Genomic DNA, 18275 nt, shown 5'->3' with positions numbered 1-18275 from the left:
CGCATGCGGCCGCGCGATCTGAGCATGCGCAAGGACGATCTTCGCGTCATTGAAAGGGCGCCACAAAGGATCCACACAGGCTAAAAATTGACATTTTTAGAGGCTCCGCCAGGCTTGCAATTATGGCGTAAATTTCACAAACTAAGATGTTAAAACTGCACTTGTCGATACCAGTTGTAAAAGAAAGGAAAAACCGCTGTTAAAACAGGTAAAGTTCTTCGCGATCATTAACGTGCTAACGTTAGAATTTTGAGAGCAAAATGTCTGATTCGTAAAATTTCGGTTGTCGAAAATAGGGTTAGCTCGCCCGTGTAGTTGGAGATTTGAAGGAAAACCGACGAGGAGGCTGCATCATCCTCGTACGAAATTTTCTCTTGCTGCATTTCGACCAGAGAAAAATATGTTTTCGTTTGCTCAGCAGAATGCAGTTGAACCTATGCAGGTCGATGCACCTGCCGAGGACAATGATAACTCTGAGGAGGAGCCGTATATTGTTGAAAATCCGACATTGGTTTGTAACTTGACATCTATTGTTATTTTGAATACATTCGAAATTTAGCACCCGAAAAACAGTATTCTATTAATGGTTGATGGTATATTTTTGCAGGATTTGGAGTCGTACGCAAACCAATACACAGGACGGGCAAAACTTTTCAGGTTGATTTACATAGCAGATCATTGTCCTAGTCTGCGAATTGAAGCCTTAAAGATGGCTATAACCTATGTCATGACTACTTTTAACGTATCACTCTATTTAATATTGCTCAAAAAAGCAGCCCAAGCACTGAGTACTCCTGGCTTGCCGGATGTAGCAGCTCAGTCTACTACTCAAGAAATATTTACCATTGATCAAATGTGGGTAGATACTCGCTCGAAGAAAGCAGCAATGAAACTTGAGAAGTTTGACACTGATCTTAAGAACTACAAGAGTAACTCTATCAAGGAGAGCATAAGAAGAGGCCACGATGATTTGGGCGATCATTACTTGGATTGTGGTGATCTAGGCAATGCACTCAAGTGCTATTCTCGAGCCCGTGACTATTGTACTAGTGGCAAACATGTTATAAACATGTGCTGGAATGTTCTGAAAGTTTCTATATACCTGCAAAACTGGACACACGTTATAAGTTACGTTACTAAGGCTCAAAACACACCAGATTTCCCTGATGTTCACGGGAAAGATAATAGTCAAGGTATAGTAACAAAATTGAAGGTTGCTGCAGGCTTGGCTGAACTTGCCACAAAAAAATACAAGTCGGCAGCTAAGTTGTTCTTACAAGCATCGCTGGATCACTGTGACTTCCCAGAAATTCTGTCACCTGGAAATGTTGCTCTTTATGGTGGATTATGCGCTTTGGCTACCTTTGACAGGTGAGTGGATTATGTATTTTGAGTCTCTCTCTGTGTCAGAGAATCCTGTAAATTAATGTATGTTCATTTTATTTTCAGGCATGAGTTGCAAAAGCAAGTTATTTTCAGCAGCTCTTTTAAGCTGTTTTTAGAATTGGAACCCCAATTAAGAGATATCATATTTAAATTTTATGAATCAAAGTATGCCTCTTGTTTGAAATTATTGGATGAGATTAAGGACAATGTTTTGCTAGATATGTACATTGCACCTCACGTAAACACGTTGTATCTTCAAATCCGAAATCGAGCGTTAATACAGTACTTCAGTCCTTATCTCAGTGCCGATATGAGACGCATGGCGACGGCATTCAACAGGACTGTTGCAGCTTTAGAAGACGAACTCATGCAACTGATACTTGATGGGCAAATTCAAGCTCGAATCGATTCCCACAATAAGGTATTCAAAAACATTCTTCTCTTGTTAATGATTTTTCCCGTTGACATTCGTTCCAACGTTGTATTTCATTGCAGATTTTATACGCCAAAGATGTAGATCAGCGTAGCACGACTTTTGAAAAGTCTATTAGTCTAGGCAAGGAATATAGACGGCGTACCAGATTATTAATTCTAAGGGCTGCGATTTTGAAAAATCAAATTCAAGTAAAGGTAAAGTATCTATTGAGATTCTTAAACTGCGTCGAATTAAGTCGATTAGACGACGGAATAAGTAACACTATTGAACATTTCAGAGTCCACAGCGAGAGACCACGCAAAGTGGAGAAATGCCGATAGCGCCCGGAAACACAAGTCAAGCACCTAGAAACTAAAGTGCCGGTGTTCTTATTATTCATTCTTATTTTTTTTTCTATCGTTGTGAAATACCTACCGACGTAACATCATGCGCCATTATCAGTTTGAAGCAAAAGAAAACTGGCTACGAAGGTACACGATCTTGAACGCGTTCAATATCTCTCTTGTAAATAAAAAAAAGCAATTTCTCAATTGTACTTGAACTTGGAAGTCCTCTGCGAGCGTGACTTGTGATTACAGGAGAATTAGATGTATAATCGCCGACTGATGTTTTTATACGATTTGTCAAAATTTTTTTGCATTTCTAACGAGTTATATTAATCGAAATCAGTAGAAACATAGTATCTCTTCAATTTTCTTTTTTTTTTTTTGTATTACATTATAATGCAATCATTCTTTGTTTGAACTCGCATGAGGCTCAATAATAAAAACCAAATAAAACCTCAAAACGTCTCTTTCACTTGCTTTCAGTTTAATCCTCATTCAAGATAAGCCGCGTAAGTATTGTGTATCGATCGTCTTGCCAATCCAGGCTTATTACTACTTACACTAGGTACCCTACTCGAGTTTGGTAATATGGCATATGCTTATAGCTTCAAAAGACTAAATTGTTAACCAATAACTTTCAAACGATTAAATACATTACATACAGACAAGAATCAAATTTCGCGGGGGAGCGCGCGCAGCGCCGCCTGGATCTGCGCGCGCAGCCTAATCCAGCTCTCGCGAGTAGGTAGTGCGTGTTTTTCCTCGTCCCCGTCCCCGCGCGCGCTACTACCAGAGCCAGAGAGAGAGAGAGAGCAGTAGTAGAAGAAAGCCTGTCGGCCAGCATCTACCAGTGCAGCCGCAATCGTATCCCGCCGCGTTGTATCTGCCGAATAAGCTCGTCGTCGTTTTGAGCTTAAAAAAAAGGCAGCCGAGCACCGTGTGATAAACAAAAAGGATTCGTCGGGCGGCTCAACGCGAGTCGAACCGCGACCTCGTCCGCAGCACACCTTTTCCTCCTCTCTTTTTCTCTCTCTATCTTTCTCTCTCTCACTCTCTCTCTCTCTCTCATTCTCTCTCATTCTCCGTCTTATATTCCCTCCCGACATAAAGTGCAGTAAGTACCTATATAGGATATAGGCCGTGTGAGCGTTGCGTCCGGGTAGAAGAACTATACGGACGACGCAAAAGAGGCTAGAATCGCAGGGGGCCACCTGCGCTTACACCGCGTATAGCCGAGTGGAGGAGCATTAGCAGCGACGGATTTTGACAGCAAAACTAGCATCAAAGCCAAGATGTTCTCGGGACTGACGAACCAGGTGTCCAACTGGATGGGCAAGAAGGCCGAGGACGGAAGCGAGCTACCGGCCGAGGTTCCGCCCGCCGATCCCGAGGCTGCCGACCAGGCAGCGGCTGGCAGGTAAATACAGCATACTCACACCCGCGCACGAAATAAAAGAAGGATTATTTCATTCCGAGCCGTTGTCGTCTGCTAATACCGGACAAAGATGGCAGCGCCAGGATGGGATTGGGAGTGCGTGCGTACTCCAGTTCCTCTCCAGCAATCGATACGCTGCATTTTCGCGCATCCGCTTGTTCATTTCGCTTATCGAACCCTCCCGAATGAGACAGAGTCACACATTTTCCGTCGGTTTGGTTATGCCAGCACATCGTCGCTCTCGATACAGTGGAAAAGCGGCCGGACTTATAGGCGAAAAAACGAGCGGAAGGAAAAGGTGTTCCGATTGCGCTGCTCGCGTGTGCAGCGGGTGTACAATTTTCTCCCTTCCTATCCCTGGAAGAAAATCGATATTTCTCTCGGTTCGCGCGCGAGCTCGACGTAACGACCAAACTCTTTGCTCGTTTTTCTCAACTACGCAGCTTTTCTTCGTCATATGGCCGCGCATCCTTTGACGCGTAATCGCGGAGATTAATGAGCGGAAAAAAGCTCTCGGGAGAGAGAGAAAGATCGTATCGCTGTGCGGCTGCGATGTAGATTGTAGACTCAACTGCGGGGCCGGTATATCGGCGGTGGCGGCGGCCCCCGTGCGTATTGATCGGCCGAGAGAAGCTGATGCCTGCGCTGCTGCCGAGGTCCTAAGCGGTTTGTTTCGTTGTACGACGCTTTTTTTTGCGTGTATATCTACAAAACCAAAGTGGATGTGCGTCTCAAGGCCGCCTCCTCGCGAGTCTCTCGGTAATGGAATCGTTCGTATACGAGTATATATCTACAGCGCAGCGAGTCGTCCATCAATCAAGCGATGATAGCGCAGCGCTGTTATCGGTATCTCAGTTCCGCGGAGAAATTTCGCGCGAGTTTTTGTTTATTCTCTTTTATAGCGCTGCGGATACACGACTCTTCTCTCTCTCTCTCTCTCTCTCTCTCTCTCTCTCTCTCTCTCTCTCTCTCTCTCTCTCCACGCGAATATAATCCGCCTGTTTGCGATATTGATTTTCTCTCCCCGCGCAGAGAGAATACATTCTCTCTTTCTCTCGGTACATGTCATTATTTATTGATTAAATAATATCGGCGGCGCGGAGCCGCGAAATTTATCTCGGCGTACAGAGAGAAAGAGAGCGAAGAATTTGCATTCTGGGTCAGATAAAAGTGCGCGAGCTCGCGCGGGCGGGCGGTAAACAGAGAGCTAGGTTATTAGTTTCTTCATACACAGCATTATAGCGTTGCTGCCGCCTCGATTTAATTTTCGTTCTATCTCCGCCGAACATTCTCCTCCCTCCACGCGATAAAAGGAGCATCGGCTATACGCGCGTATAATCATCGTATAAGCGGAAATAGTCGATGCAGTAGTGTCAGCCTGGCTAGTGCTAGCTGAAGTAACGATTTCGGCTCTGGTCCTCTCTCGCGCGGCGCATAATATCTGATGTACACCCCTCCCCCTCCCTCTTCTTTGCGGCAGCGAGAACCTGTCAATAGTACTATAGGAAGGGGGCGACACTTGCAGCCTTTGGAGGAGGGGGGGGGGGTGAAAGACGGCCGCGTGGGTGGGCGATACGTGCTGCAGCCGTGCAGAAGCAGCTGCTTTCGATCGATTCGCCTTGACAGTTGGCTTGCGACGATGATCCAGCGGCTCTTCGCGCGCGCAGCTTTTTTTTTGCTTCTGGAACGGACGGTGAGCGTCTTTTTTTGAGATTGATGTCGCGCTGGGATTTTGGGCGTTTTCGAGATGTTTTGGGCTTTATGGATTTGATATGCTGCTATTGTTTGATGGTTAATTGATGATCTGGTGTCGGATTGTTAGCTCTAGTTTGATTGAAAATTTTGATTGCTACTGTCCTGCAGTAGACGCGTTAGCAGATAATGACGAATTTCGACGTTTAAAAATGCACGTGCGCGAGTCGTCGATAGTCGCTCTCATTATACTGCGTGGATTTTTAGCTTTTGTTTCGTTGCCATCGATTATTATTGTAATCAAGTATTAATATTAGACACGTGATCGGTCTTTCACGTCACTGGCTAGCTTTAATGAGATTATGATGGTCGTTATCGATTGAATTTTCTAGAAAACTATATAGTTTGTAGAAATTCTATTGAATAGAATCGAAGAAAACCCCCATAGATTACTGTATAGAGAAGAGGAGAGTATTTACCGCGCTAGTTGGATTACTCAACACTTAATAGTGAATTCGAGTTACGTTTGATACTTTGTGTATGTGCATCACGGTTGATGCACTTTATAACTGCATTTAAGGGACTCGTTATGGCTTATACGAAGCACCTATAGATGTAACGATCAACTTGATCGCTCGATGAAAATTAATTATGGAATTATGCACTTTTGATATTTAGAATATTATTTGATTAATTATTATTAATCGGCTTGACGACGCTGTTTGGGAATAATTATAGTCATTTAAACCGTAGCGTGTTATTTGACCTAAGCCAATAGTACATCGAATTGGACATGTAATAAGCAATTGCATTGGTGATTTTGATTAATTACAATACATGCCATATAATTCCTATTTATTTATATGCGTATATTATTTGTAAACACATTAATTTAATGTGCATATTTGTTAGTTTTATGTATTGCTATCAGATTCAAAGCAAAAAAAAAATTAAATTCATTAAAGCGACTGCGGAGGAGATAAATCGGTATCAGTTTAATGAACATTTCAATCTTTGCATGGGTTCTGCACATCATTGAAATGAACATATAATCATTTCTTTTGGTTAGTCATAAAGTGCATACAATAAAATCACCAGTATAACTCAATTTGCTGTAAATAAATTACTTATTCCCATTCTGTGGCATTAGTCATATTTTAAACACTGCAAAAAATGATCATTTTATACAGACGTATTTTCGAATGTAGAGTAGTCTATATGGCATAGTAGTAAACAAGCACCTGCGTCACGATGCGGACGTACACTATACTACTCCGAAGCTATTGTGTCAGTGGGTGTTCGCCGTAAACTTTAAATTAGGCTCATCCATCCAATCATTTGACTACGGATCGTTGCTTTACTTTCGCGACTATATATAGGTGAAAAGAAAAACTTTCTTACTCCTCTCTCGCAACTTTTGCTGCACAAATAAACTTCCGCTGTTTTCTATTACTTCATATTAATTAATCCCGGCGCTTAGGCGCATTCGACCGTGCGAAGTAGTTTGGGAAAACGGCACCGAGCAGTTTAGCGCTTGTCATTGAACTTCTTCCACGACAATTTAAGACGCAGATGTACCGTTTTAAATTATAGCCTTTTAATTAGTAATTCGCATCAAAAGCTCAAGATTTTCCAGAAATATTCGCAATCGTTGCGTACTCTACCAATCAATAGCAACAATAAACGCAACGGCATGTTCCCCTGTAAATTTACATCAAAACCAACACCCAAATGGGTCCAGCAAACAAAGTTGTTTGTCACAGCGCAGAGAGAAAGCATACTAGTGCACTTGAATGCCGCAGATGGTTTGATTGCCGCGTACGGTTTATTTGCATTGTTATACGCAGAAACCGAATTTCGCACGAGTAGTCAATAAAACAAGCGACAAGTCTATCTGCGCCGTTACGATCACGTCCGAGCGTGTACCGAACTACTTCTATACTGCAATCGCAAACACCGACGGTCTATCCTCTCTATTGTCGCTAAAATAAAAAAAAGCGGGCATTCATTTAGCACCTAAACAATGTCCATAAAATATTCACACCCCAGGCATTCTAGCGCAGGGACACAAAATACACAACGCAAGGCTACACCAAATAGATATAAGCCAAAAGCATTGACCTCTTATCTCCTCTGATTTCAGCCCGACAAAAGGCAGCAGCAAGCTGGAGATGCTGGCGGGCGTGAAGTCTCAGGTGGCCTCGTCGATGAGCGGTTGGCTGAGCGGCGGCATTCCCGGGCTGAATCGCGGCGGAGCCGCCGCCCCCGAGGGTGACCCCAGCCTGCAACAGGCGGCGGACCCCACTGCAGCGGAACCGGCGACGCGGGATCCCGCCGCGGCTAGCACAGAACACGTAAAAGACGATGACGCAAGCAGGTGGGTCGCAGGGTACGTGACAGCGGACAGCCGTACTCTCTCTGTGTCTCTCTCCGAGGTGTCTTGTGTGTACATACACGCCGCCCATCCAGCCCCCTTATTATACCCCCCCCCTTTTTATTGTATACTTTGGCCCGCTGTACACTGCCTCTGAGAGATCTCGGTATTGATTGATCTCTGGGTTTTTTATTATTATATTATCTCCGAGTTTATCTTGCATCTATTTTTTACTATTATTACTATTATTACTATTATTACTATTATTATTATTATACTATGCTATACTGTATTCTGTTTCTCTATCTCTCACGTTTTTCTCAATTCTCATTCATTTTGGGAAGGTTTCTTGAAGTCGAGTTTTGCAATTATATGATTGCATCGTTTGACTTTAAGAATTTCCAAGTTCATTCGACTGACATCACCATTTCTGAATGAATTTTTGGTGTGTACCTTCAATTTTTTGCCTATTATTTTTTTGTCTATGTTCATTTGTCCTCTTATCACCCACACGTTGTTTTATTCGTTACACTCTATCTCTTCGAAGTCTATGGAGATTGATCAAAAGTAGAAGATTTGAAAACCCTCTTTATGGATAATAAGCTTAAAGTCGCTCGTTCTAAAATATAGTAAATAAAAACTTGCATCTTTTAAGAACGTCAGAAATATTTTTGTATATGCACACTATACCTGTGACATTTTAATACATCCAACCTCTTGCTCTCTGTCTACTTGCACTGTAAACCAGATGTACTCCTTCGAATGCATTTCATATAACTTCCAGCGCATTGTTTCAAACTTCTCGCAAGTATAAGTAGGTTAAAGTTTTTTTTTCGTATACACAAATTATAATTCATAATTGCATTAAAAACTATATATACCTTCGGATTTATACTTTTTCGATTCAAACAAAAAATAAAAAAGTTTCCCGTCCTACACGTGCATAAAACTATATACAATAAACCGACGCGCGCGTGTATGAACTCTTCGAACAGAATCAATATCGAAAATATCACTAGCTTTTCCGCTATCAACTTTTGCCGCTTTTGCATTAGTTAGTATTACAGAATATATGTAAACGAGAGAGAAACGTCGTCTAATCTTGTCGCCGCGTCACCTGTTAGAAAAGGGATGCAGCGAGTAAAACTCGTGCACGAGAAACTTCCGGCAGAGCTGTCTGTCCTTGTCCTGTTTCCTGTATTTCCAATGATAATGGAATTCATGAAGTCGAGGCGATGCGTCGCGTTCCTAAAATGCACCTTATCTTTTGAATATTCAATCAAAAATTTAATTCGCTTGACAAAGTCACGTGGCTAAAGGACCAAAACGGAACACTTTGATTTTTCCTTACTCATTATCATCCCCTCTGTACAATACCCAATTTTTGTTCCAAAGCTAAACAAAACCTGCTAAACGCATACGTCAACAAACGAAATTCCACGTTTAATCGAATAAAGCATATAAGCCCGGTGCGTCTCCGATATATCAAATTACCATTGTCTCATTTTTCTCTTTGCGTCGTGCTCCGGATGTCAATCATTACACTCCCTGTGTATCTCTCTTTCTTAATCTCGCTCTCTCTCTCTCTTCCACGTCTTTGGCTCCATTGTGCGCTCGTACACCCGGTCCCGGGGAGAAACAAAGTCGTATATACCGCCGTGTGAAAGGCACCGGCGTCGCCACAAATGGATTGTTCGGACTCGTAATCATCAGTGCGAAAGCGCGAGAGATTTCCGCTATATAGATACTCCTATTAATGAACGAAGCTCGACTTTGTTTCGCCGCGACGGGCTGCTATCGTATACAGCTATATATACTTGCGGGAGAGAGAGAGAGAGAGAGAGAGAGAGAGAGAGAGAGAGAGAGAGAGAAGAGTATCTTCTCTCCGATTACTTCTCTGGCGATGATGCCTCTGTATTTCTGGAAGTGTGTATAGAGGAGAGAGAGAGAGAGAGAGAGGAGAGACCGATGCTACGCTGACACCTTTTGAGTGAACGAGCGAGGGATTATACTCGTGCGTTGTACAGTGAGAGATTTCGCTTCGAGTGGAATTGAGTACTGGAATAATTGATGCTGTTAGATTACGTTCGCAAGATTCTACTCGAAGCGAAATCTCTATACATTATTCGCATAAAGTCATAATAGACTCGAATGCCATATACGCATAATACGCATCTACTCCATATAATAATAGCTTCAGCATAGAGAGAGCTAGATTGCATTTTTTTAGTCACTTTTTATCTAGCGTACGTACACGCGCTGCACACTTTATTTCGTGCACATTTTATATAATATTCTATATATCTCAATTTATACATATATGTATACATGAAGCTGTGTATAGTACCGAGCGAGTGCGAGAGATTCAATTTAGCAGAGAGCGTGAAAGCCAGGGGCGCGAGCGCGCGCGGGTAGAAAATTGAAGTGCAAATTTTCCGGCCTTGGCTCTAATATAAATTTCCACTTTTCCAATTTTTCTCCCCGCTCGCGCACCCGCCCCTGCTCCTCTCTTTGCCAGAGAGTATGCGTATGTGTGCACACAACAACGACGAGCGTATTATTATAAATATACGATTTAGAGAGCCAAAGTCGTCATTGCTTGTGTGACTCGCGCTTGAAAGTGCATTTTCTCATAGCCCTTTGTGCTCGATGATTTCAGCGCGACCGGCGGAGCCGACAGTGGACCGGCAAGTCTTGCCGGCACACCCACCGAAGACAAGGACGGACAGCAGGCCTTCGGCGCCGGTAGGTTTTGCTCTCTCACTTATATATATATAATACTCTATACCTATATACACCTTTTCTTTATGCGCTAAAACTTTGCTATTTCATCGCTGCACTTTGCGAGTGTAGCGCGGAGCGCTCGCTTTTGTGAGCTTGACACACACAGCAGGTGCAGCCCCCAGGGCTAGACACCCTGTCTGTGTGTTTTGCCTGCGAGCGAAGCTCTGTGCTGCCTGAATTTTTCAATGCTCGACACACGGAAAGAGAGAGAGAAACTCGCTTGCTTGGCGCGTTGCTAAAGCGACGAATGGAATTGATAGAGGACGTGATTTATTTTATTTTAACTCTGCACTTATGAAGATTAGAACGTAGCTGTATAGGAATAGTCTTCACCAGCGTCAGCCGCGTCCCTTTATGCTAATTTAATCAAATTAATTGGGTTATGTGCTCTCGCACGTGTTATACGCGGCGAAGCTTTCGGGGGAAGTAGACTTTACTAGTGGGGAACGTATTTCTGGAATTAGTGCTTTCGTCTTGTTAACAAGTTTTCGAGCTGGTTGTATGAAAATTGCGAGTTTGTCGCACATTGATTCTTGATGGCTGTCTTGGAATTAGTGGTTTGCATTCGTTTATTGAAATTTGGAATGAAAAAGATAGTGGTTTTACTTCATAAACTTTTTTATTATTTTTGAAGGCTACTTTGCATGCTTCTTAGATCGAGTGCATAGCTCATAAATTAGAGTAAACTTTTTATGATCATGAAAGAAATGATGCAAGTTAAGTTGTGATGGGAAAATCATTGTTTTAATAAAGACTACGAGTCAATTCCTTGGCTGTTCTAACTTCCTGAAAAAAAGTATATTTAGCTGATGATGACTTCATTTAGTTGGAGGATCGATAGTCTGATTAAAACTGAAGCAAGTATAAGGCTTCGCATAGTACAGGAAGACAAACATCTTGACAATCTGCAACAGTGTAATTATTTGCATCATCTCATTTATTATTATATACTTCCAAAAGATATTAATATAGCTTAGACTACGATTTCTTCGATTTTTTTACATAGCTTACGTAGCTAGTTTTAATCAATTCAAAACCCTTCTTATGTACATTCAATTTACTCAGTCATTAGACACTTAATGCGTTTAAGTTAAGCTCAATCGAGTTAGCAAAGTTAGCTTACTGCTGATCACCTAGATTTGATCTAACTTTTTATGTCAAAAATAATTTGCATTTCATGCTAAAAAAACTTCGTACTCTTTTTGAATTTCCTAAACTAGTTAACGACTTTTAGTCACTTCAAATTTTCAGCTTGTTGAAAATCCTGCTAGAAAAAGTAAGCTACATATTATAGGTTTGAAAAAACGTATGATATTAGCGCATTTTTTAATCTTTATCTATTCACATCTATACTTCTCTTTAGAAACTATAGTCAGCTCTGATTTCCGAATAACCGATTTTTATTTTTAGTCTCTTCAGGATTTCAAAAAAAGCGTGCCCGCGTAGGCACCTTTGATAATACCTCAGACTAATATATTTAAGTATTTTCATATGAAAGGTACGTCAGTAATAACACTCAAGAACGAATTATTTCATCATGAAGAAAAGTGTGTGGACGTTTTAGACGTCTTTGCCGCTCACACATATAAGCAGTTCTGCGCGCGCGAGTATAATTTTAATTGTGTCAGTCGTTTGCGTCGCGAAGTTTAATTAAAAGCTGAAAGTGATGCAAAAACACGAGTGCAGGTATATAAGTTTGGCTTTTATACACGGAAGATGAAGTATATAAAGCGCGACTGCCAACTTTTTACCGAACAAATTGCAAAAAGAAAACACGAGAGAGAGAGAGAGAGAGAGAGAGAGAGAGAGAGAGAGAGAGATGCTCGATGAAAAAGTTTTTGCAATCGCTATATACGACTGCTTTTTCACCGCTGCGTCGACTGTAAAAGCAAAGTGTGTGACTCTTTCGAGTGTGTGTGTGTGTGTGTGTGTGTGAGAGAGAGAGAGAGAGAAAGAAAGTCGAGTTCTCTTTTCACAGTCGAAGCGCTGCATTTCGTGTTCGGATATACGACGACGCCTCTATGAATACCGGGTATTTCGATCTTCAAAAGCTTTTTGATGAGATCGATATGCATCGGTTGGACCATCCGGTGAGTCCGCGTATAGCGTCGACGACAATATAGTTCGTTTTCTTGCTTCCGAATGATGTCGCTATAGCCAACATTACTGCGTATTTCGCTTCTCTTGACAAATTTGAACCTCAATCATTTTCCAAAATTTTTGTGTAGTACAGTTGAAAAGTATATTAAATGCACACGTTAAACGCATAAAGTCTAATATTCTCTGAGCGACAGTGTAAGAATAGCGCCCGACCGTTTCAACTGCATGTCACTTACATCCAAGTACAATAATTCCACTTTACACTCGTCCAGCAAACTTAAAAAAAATTACTTCCACCCCAAAGGCTCTTTCTCATTTCGCAGCGACGAGCTCTTTATGAATCCCCTTTCGGCTTTTTCAAAGCAACACTTTTCGCTCTCGAATTTCACAACGAGCTAAAAGGAAATTAAAAAAAAGACTATACAGCGTATTCGTCTCTCTACTATACATCGTACAATATAAAATAAAGATGAAGCTATCCCCAGCGGAGAAACGAAGACTAACGCAGCCACCGGGTCTATCTTAATTTTGCAGTGTCGACGAAGGCGCTCGCGGGCGCCAAGAGCCTGGGCGGCTTCCTGTACAGCGCAGTGAACAAAGCCGGCAAGTCCGTAGCCGAGGCCAGCGCTAAAATCAAGAAGACCGTCGAGGAAAACGTGAGTAGCTCCTCATTCTACTCTTGATATTCTTATATATGTATGCTGCTGCAACCTTTCCTCATTTTCGCGCGAAGGGTCCAACCGAGTCCAATGTCTCTCTCTTGCGGATGAATTATTCCATGGTACCTTGGAAGAAATTGCTGAAAGCCCTTAAAATTCTCTCTATTGAATGCGAGTTTTGGTTTCCAGTTGAATATGCACTGAAAAACAAGTGTTCTAATGCGTCAACGCGCTTCTTACTTCGTTAATATATCAGCTCTGAAACTTTTACAGCGCGACGTCTGAAAAGCTCGTTAAAGCTTGCTTTATGCCCGGAATCGCTGAGAAATTACATGATAATTTTTTAGCTTTATTATTTTCTAGCTCGACTCGACGTTCATGAGTATGTATGCAAAGAGCTCGACCGTTTATACAAGTAAGAATGCGCAGTAACGTAAAGCTGTATGCATTAAAAATGTTCACAACGTCTTATATTCGAATATCCAAAGTCGAATAAAGCAACCTCATTATACACTGAAAGTATATGCAAAGTTCTCTCCTTCGACTTTAGAAACTGCAATACGCGCAGATAAGCAGAATCGTTGCTATCCCTGCTCGAAACTATCGACGCTGCATTTCTCTAAACCCCTCTTTTATACCATCGCTCCGCGAATATCCAAGATTCAGCTCGCATAGCGTTATTAATTGCTCTCTCAAAAAACAACAAAGAAAGAAAAACTAATCGCCGACATCGAGTCCGAATTCCACACGCAGTGAAACTCCCCCACGTGTGCTACACAGCCGCCCAGGGGATGTATATATAAAGTAGAGGATCCTCGAGAGGCTTTTCGCGCAGCGGCGCGATCTTGATTCCCGTGTTATATAGCTGCTTTCCTCTCTCTGCTTCGCAGAAAAATCGATGGAGCGAGTGTGTCGCTCTCCACGAGCGAAGGGGACGCCCTGATGTTCCTCTCACAGGCCTGGCGAGGATTCGAGAGAGTGTCTGCTCGGAATAAGATAAGCTCCGAGGCGCGTTGGGGCTGCTTGTTGTTTTCGATTCCGAGGACTCGATGCGGCTACTGAGATGTCTTAATTTTTCTTTCTCTGTTTTCGCAGTAGAATTGCGCGAAAAATCGAGCTGCGAGACGATCAGCTGTCCCTGTTCTGCAAATCGAATTAAAGGAGTAAGAGAGCTGCGCCGGCGCTCGAGGTCCGAATCAATCGCTCTTTATATTCTCCTCTCGCTGCGGAAAATGCATGTCTAGAGAAATTTTTCATCGCGGTGATATTATTAAGAAAAGCGAATCCGCGCTGTAGACTATTTTCGTACGATATTCAGCCTTACGGGTTTTCAGGCTTGAATTATAGATCCTGGGTAAATATGGCGGCTAATCGAGTTTGTCGGCTTTCCGCTGATTGCCAAACTCGGACGGACGTGAAAGATGTATGCGCGAAAGCTCCTCTGGGTATACGTCGAGAGAATCTTACCTCCGGCTCGTTGTCGCTGTTTGCTGCGAGGAATTGGACGAACTCGTTGCTGATGTACGCGTTTTCTTATATGTGTACAAAATCTTTTTATATATTGTTGTTCGGACGTTAATAGTCCGAGCAACCAATCAAGCGTTCGAGAGATCGATGTAGGCTCAACCGGGAAAAATAAAGCGCCGTTTAAGGGACCATCGGTATATAAGCTCCGGATTAAGATCCCTTATCAGCTAATCGACTTTTCACGCTCGTTTTTCGCCTAAAATATTCACGCCACGATTTTATCTCCTCTCTCGGGCTATATCCAGTACACAGCGCGTGTAATATCGCATTCGACGCGGTGTTTTATTATACGAAACAAAGAAAAGCTCTGCTCCACGGAGTGAATACATTCGTTATCAGATTACCCTATACACAGTTCCAAAGTGCAACCGTTACACCGATGCGCGCAGCACGTGTTCCATATAGTATCGATTAAAAAGTTACTCCGCTGGCACCGCCGGTTTATTAATACGCAACGCAACCAGGGAGCTTCTCCCGTCAATTAACTCGAACAATTATAGCTATAGAGACAAGCCGTCCGCAAGTTTTCCTCCCTAGCCGCATCAATTATGCGTGCACGACGACGCCTTCGCTTTCAACGCGTATAAGTCATTACCCGCAAGGATCGATAGGCTGCGAGTAATTGCCCAAAGGCTGAAAGCATATCGTATAATGTTATACAGCAGTTCGATTTGAAAAAAAGAACGCGCCAAGTAGGCCTGTGTATAGAGCTAAAACGTATATACAGCACCGAAATCAGGGTTAAATTCCAGCGCAGTGTGTGTATACAGCGTGCGGAGGGAAAAACGGGGTCTAGTTCATCGTCTCCGCGGCGCGATCACGACCAGCGAGCATCGGAGAGAGAGAGCAGCGCTGCCGGCGCCGCGGCCCCCTCCGAAGAATAGGGACAGTTGGTATTGATCGAGCTTTCGCGCGGCGCTCGAGGGGCGCAGAGAGTTACGCGCGCCGCGTCTTCGACTCGTGCTTTCTCTCTCTTTCTCTCTCTCTCTCTTGCTTGCTTTGGCTCTCTACGAGTGTATATACACGTGTCGAGCTTTTTGCAACGACGCGTAGACTTCCTCCGAATTTTCTCGAAATATCATCAGATATGAGCTATGCGCAAAAGGTTAAGATATGCCTCTGTGCTGCAGAGATAGGAATTCTCTTAACAAGCCGGTTGGCACCACAAAACCGCCGGCTAATTGCTTCGGCACAATAATCGCGAACTATATGTCTATACCGAATAGCGCAGCAGGAAAAACAAGTTGTGCAGCGCTTTTGCGGAAAGCCCCCATTGTAAGCTCGACGTCGAGGGAACGATAACGAGAGAAGTCGTGCGCGCAAAACGCTCGCGTCGAGTTAATTGATGCTTCAGCTTTGACGAGCGCGCGAGCTTCTCTTTGAGGAAATAATCAAGAAGCTTAATCGTGTGTAGACGGATAAGAATGATATAGAAACGATGTATCGCATGTGTATCCCTAATTGGGGATCCTCCTTTCGACTCCGGGCTAGATAGACGCCCACGCAGCGCTTGTTTCTTGACCTTTCAAGGGCAGAGACAGGGGCATGTGGTGCACGCGCGCGCGGGATAATTCCTTTGGTAAAAAAGGAATTCAAAATCCCTGACACGATAGGGCCGCAGCAAAAGCCTCTGCGTACATTAGCCCGCACATATATCGAATTAACCTCTCGTCGATAGTCGGATATCCTTGCGCAGGAGGCCGCTGCGAAGAGGTGCCAAAATCGATAGTGGCATTTTATTTTTCGTCTCGTTTCGTCCCTACCCCCGTACCTCCCGCACGTCTGTGTATCGGCCTCCTTCTATGCCCTGCACATGTGCAAGTTTCGCTCGTAAACACATATATGCGGCCGGACGTTCGTTATGTACCGGGTCGAACACATACACGTAGACATGTATGTGTGTGTGTGCGCGTGTGTGTGCATGAATATGTGGAGAGAGTTCGTGGATAATGGACGAAATCGACGATGAGGGCTTTTGTGTGTGCTGGTTTCGCTAGTCACGCGCTGCCGCTGTTATTTCTGTAATGAGGAGGACAGTTTTGCTTCCAAGTCTTGTTTTTCTTTTTAACGAAGCTCGACTTTCTCGGCGTTGGCCTTTTGAGTCTCGTTTTGCCAATGTTATTATTAGCTGGGGTTGAGCAGAGAACGCGTAGATGCTGTTTGTGGGAGATTTTCTACATACTTTATCCGTGGAAAATATAAACGAAATGACGATTAATCATATGCCAACGGTTGAAATACGTGCGCTTAACCAACACACACTCAAACCTTGCATTCTATACGCACAAGTAGTACCGCCTCGATTTGGTCAGCCGACGCGAAACGAGCCAAAAAAAAATTCGATAACGTATTTCAACTCACAGTCAAGCCACCGCATACACATGTAGTTCCGCAGTCTTTGAGCTTTTAAACTCCCTAAACGAGGAACACTATTTTTTCCAAAATAAAAGGTTACACGTCCACGCAACGATTAAACAAACCAAAATTCTCTTTCTATTTCATGTCCGACACACAAAACACACGCACACGACACAACGGACAACCGCACACCACTACTCTGCCTCTCTCACACAACGTCGCAGGTGAACAATCAGGTAAATCGATACACACAGCAACAGCACTTTCTCTCATTTTTTATAGCTCTCTCTCTCTCTCTCTCTCTCTCTCTCTCTCTCTCTCTCTCTCTCTCTCTCTCGGCAGCTTTTGTGCGATAGATATACGTAGGTATAAAGCTCGCAGCGATCAAGCACGAACGCGCGCAGCTTATTCGCGCTTGCACACACAGGAGCTTCTATACTGGCTTAGTCTCGCCTCCAGCATGCGATGAATCAGCAAGCAGGACACAGACACGTTTTTTTTCTTTGCGCTCGACTTTCCTCCTCTTTTTTTTTTTTGCTTCAGACGCGTATACAGCTGCGCACAACGCGTGCATGGATGCTGGCACTTACGATAATGATACGGATGTTTCCTGGCTAATGTATACTAAGAGAAAATAGATAAGACTGCGTTTGTTTTCAGCGTGTAAACACGTCGGATTTTCTTTTGTCTCTCTCTCTCTCTCTCTTTCTCTCTCTCTCTCTCTCTCTCTCTCTCTCTCTCTCATATTGTCATTCTCTTATTTTTCTTTTCAATATTATTACGAGATATAACATAATAGAGAAATAAATCTGAGTAGCACATAATTCAATACACGCGAAGCTTAATCCGAAAACGTGCGCTGGAAATCAGGCCGGATAGGCCAGCGGCGATAAATATCTCTCTCTCTCTCTCCCTTGCCACTGCTGCGCGCTCGTAAAGTACAATAAAATTCGCCAAGTGCGCGCGCGGGGCCGCGCACGTATACGCTTTGAAACATTCTTCCTCGCGAGATTGAAGATTACGGGATTCGCTGTGCTGTACGTTGATTGATTTTCTCGGCCATTAGTGCAGTGTATAGCTTTTTTTTCGAAATAATACAATACTACATCATTAAAGCTAAATTGAAACGAGGTTTATACTCGACGATCGATTTAAAGAGTCGATTTCGCGGAAGCAGCAACCGTAGACGTGCGGCGCT

General features: G+C 43.2%; 2 protein-coding genes across 10 annotated transcripts in view; both read left to right on the top strand.

Annotated features, from left to right (window-relative positions):
- The first annotated feature begins 53 nt into the window (after nt 1–53).
- LOC100121640 (COP9 signalosome complex subunit 1) lies at nt 54–2609 on the top strand. The gene is made up of 6 exons (XM_016983866.3): nt 54–208; nt 297–511; nt 608–1371; nt 1450–1807; nt 1882–2016; nt 2100–2609. Exons 2-6 carry the CDS (start codon nt 401–403, stop codon nt 2175–2177), a joined length of 1446 nt encoding a protein of 481 aa, XP_016839355.1. The 5' UTR covers nt 54–208; nt 297–400; the 3' UTR covers nt 2178–2609.
- A 308-nt stretch (nt 2610–2917) lies between these two features.
- Nucleotides 2918–18275, top strand: part of LOC100121657 (synapse-associated protein of 47 kDa) — a 31836-nt gene continuing 16478 nt past the window's right edge. For 5 of the 9 annotated variants that reach the window (XM_016983867.3, XM_031926313.2, XM_031926315.2 and 2 more), the window contains exons 1-5: nt 2918–3565; nt 7419–7664; nt 10309–10394; nt 13068–13189; nt 17302–17313. In XM_016983867.3, the coding sequence (XP_016839356.1) occupies nt 3441–3565; nt 7419–7664; nt 10309–10394; nt 13068–13189; nt 17302–17313 (591 nt within the window). In that variant the 5' untranslated portion in view covers nt 2918–3440. The remainder of the gene's footprint in view (nt 3566–7418; nt 7665–10308; nt 10395–13067; nt 13190–17301; nt 17314–18275) is intronic. The other 4 variants (XM_032598623.1, XM_032598624.1, XM_031926312.2 and 1 more) reach the window with 3 other exon arrangements.

This window comes from Nasonia vitripennis, chromosome 3 (genome assembly GCF_009193385.2).
Source record: "Nasonia vitripennis strain AsymCx chromosome 3, Nvit_psr_1.1, whole genome shotgun sequence".
In the NCBI taxonomy this organism is placed as follows: Eukaryota; Metazoa; Arthropoda; class Insecta; order Hymenoptera; family Pteromalidae; genus Nasonia; species Nasonia vitripennis.
The sequence above is the reverse complement of the archived record's forward strand: the minus strand, read 5'-3'. Positions and strand labels throughout refer to the sequence as shown.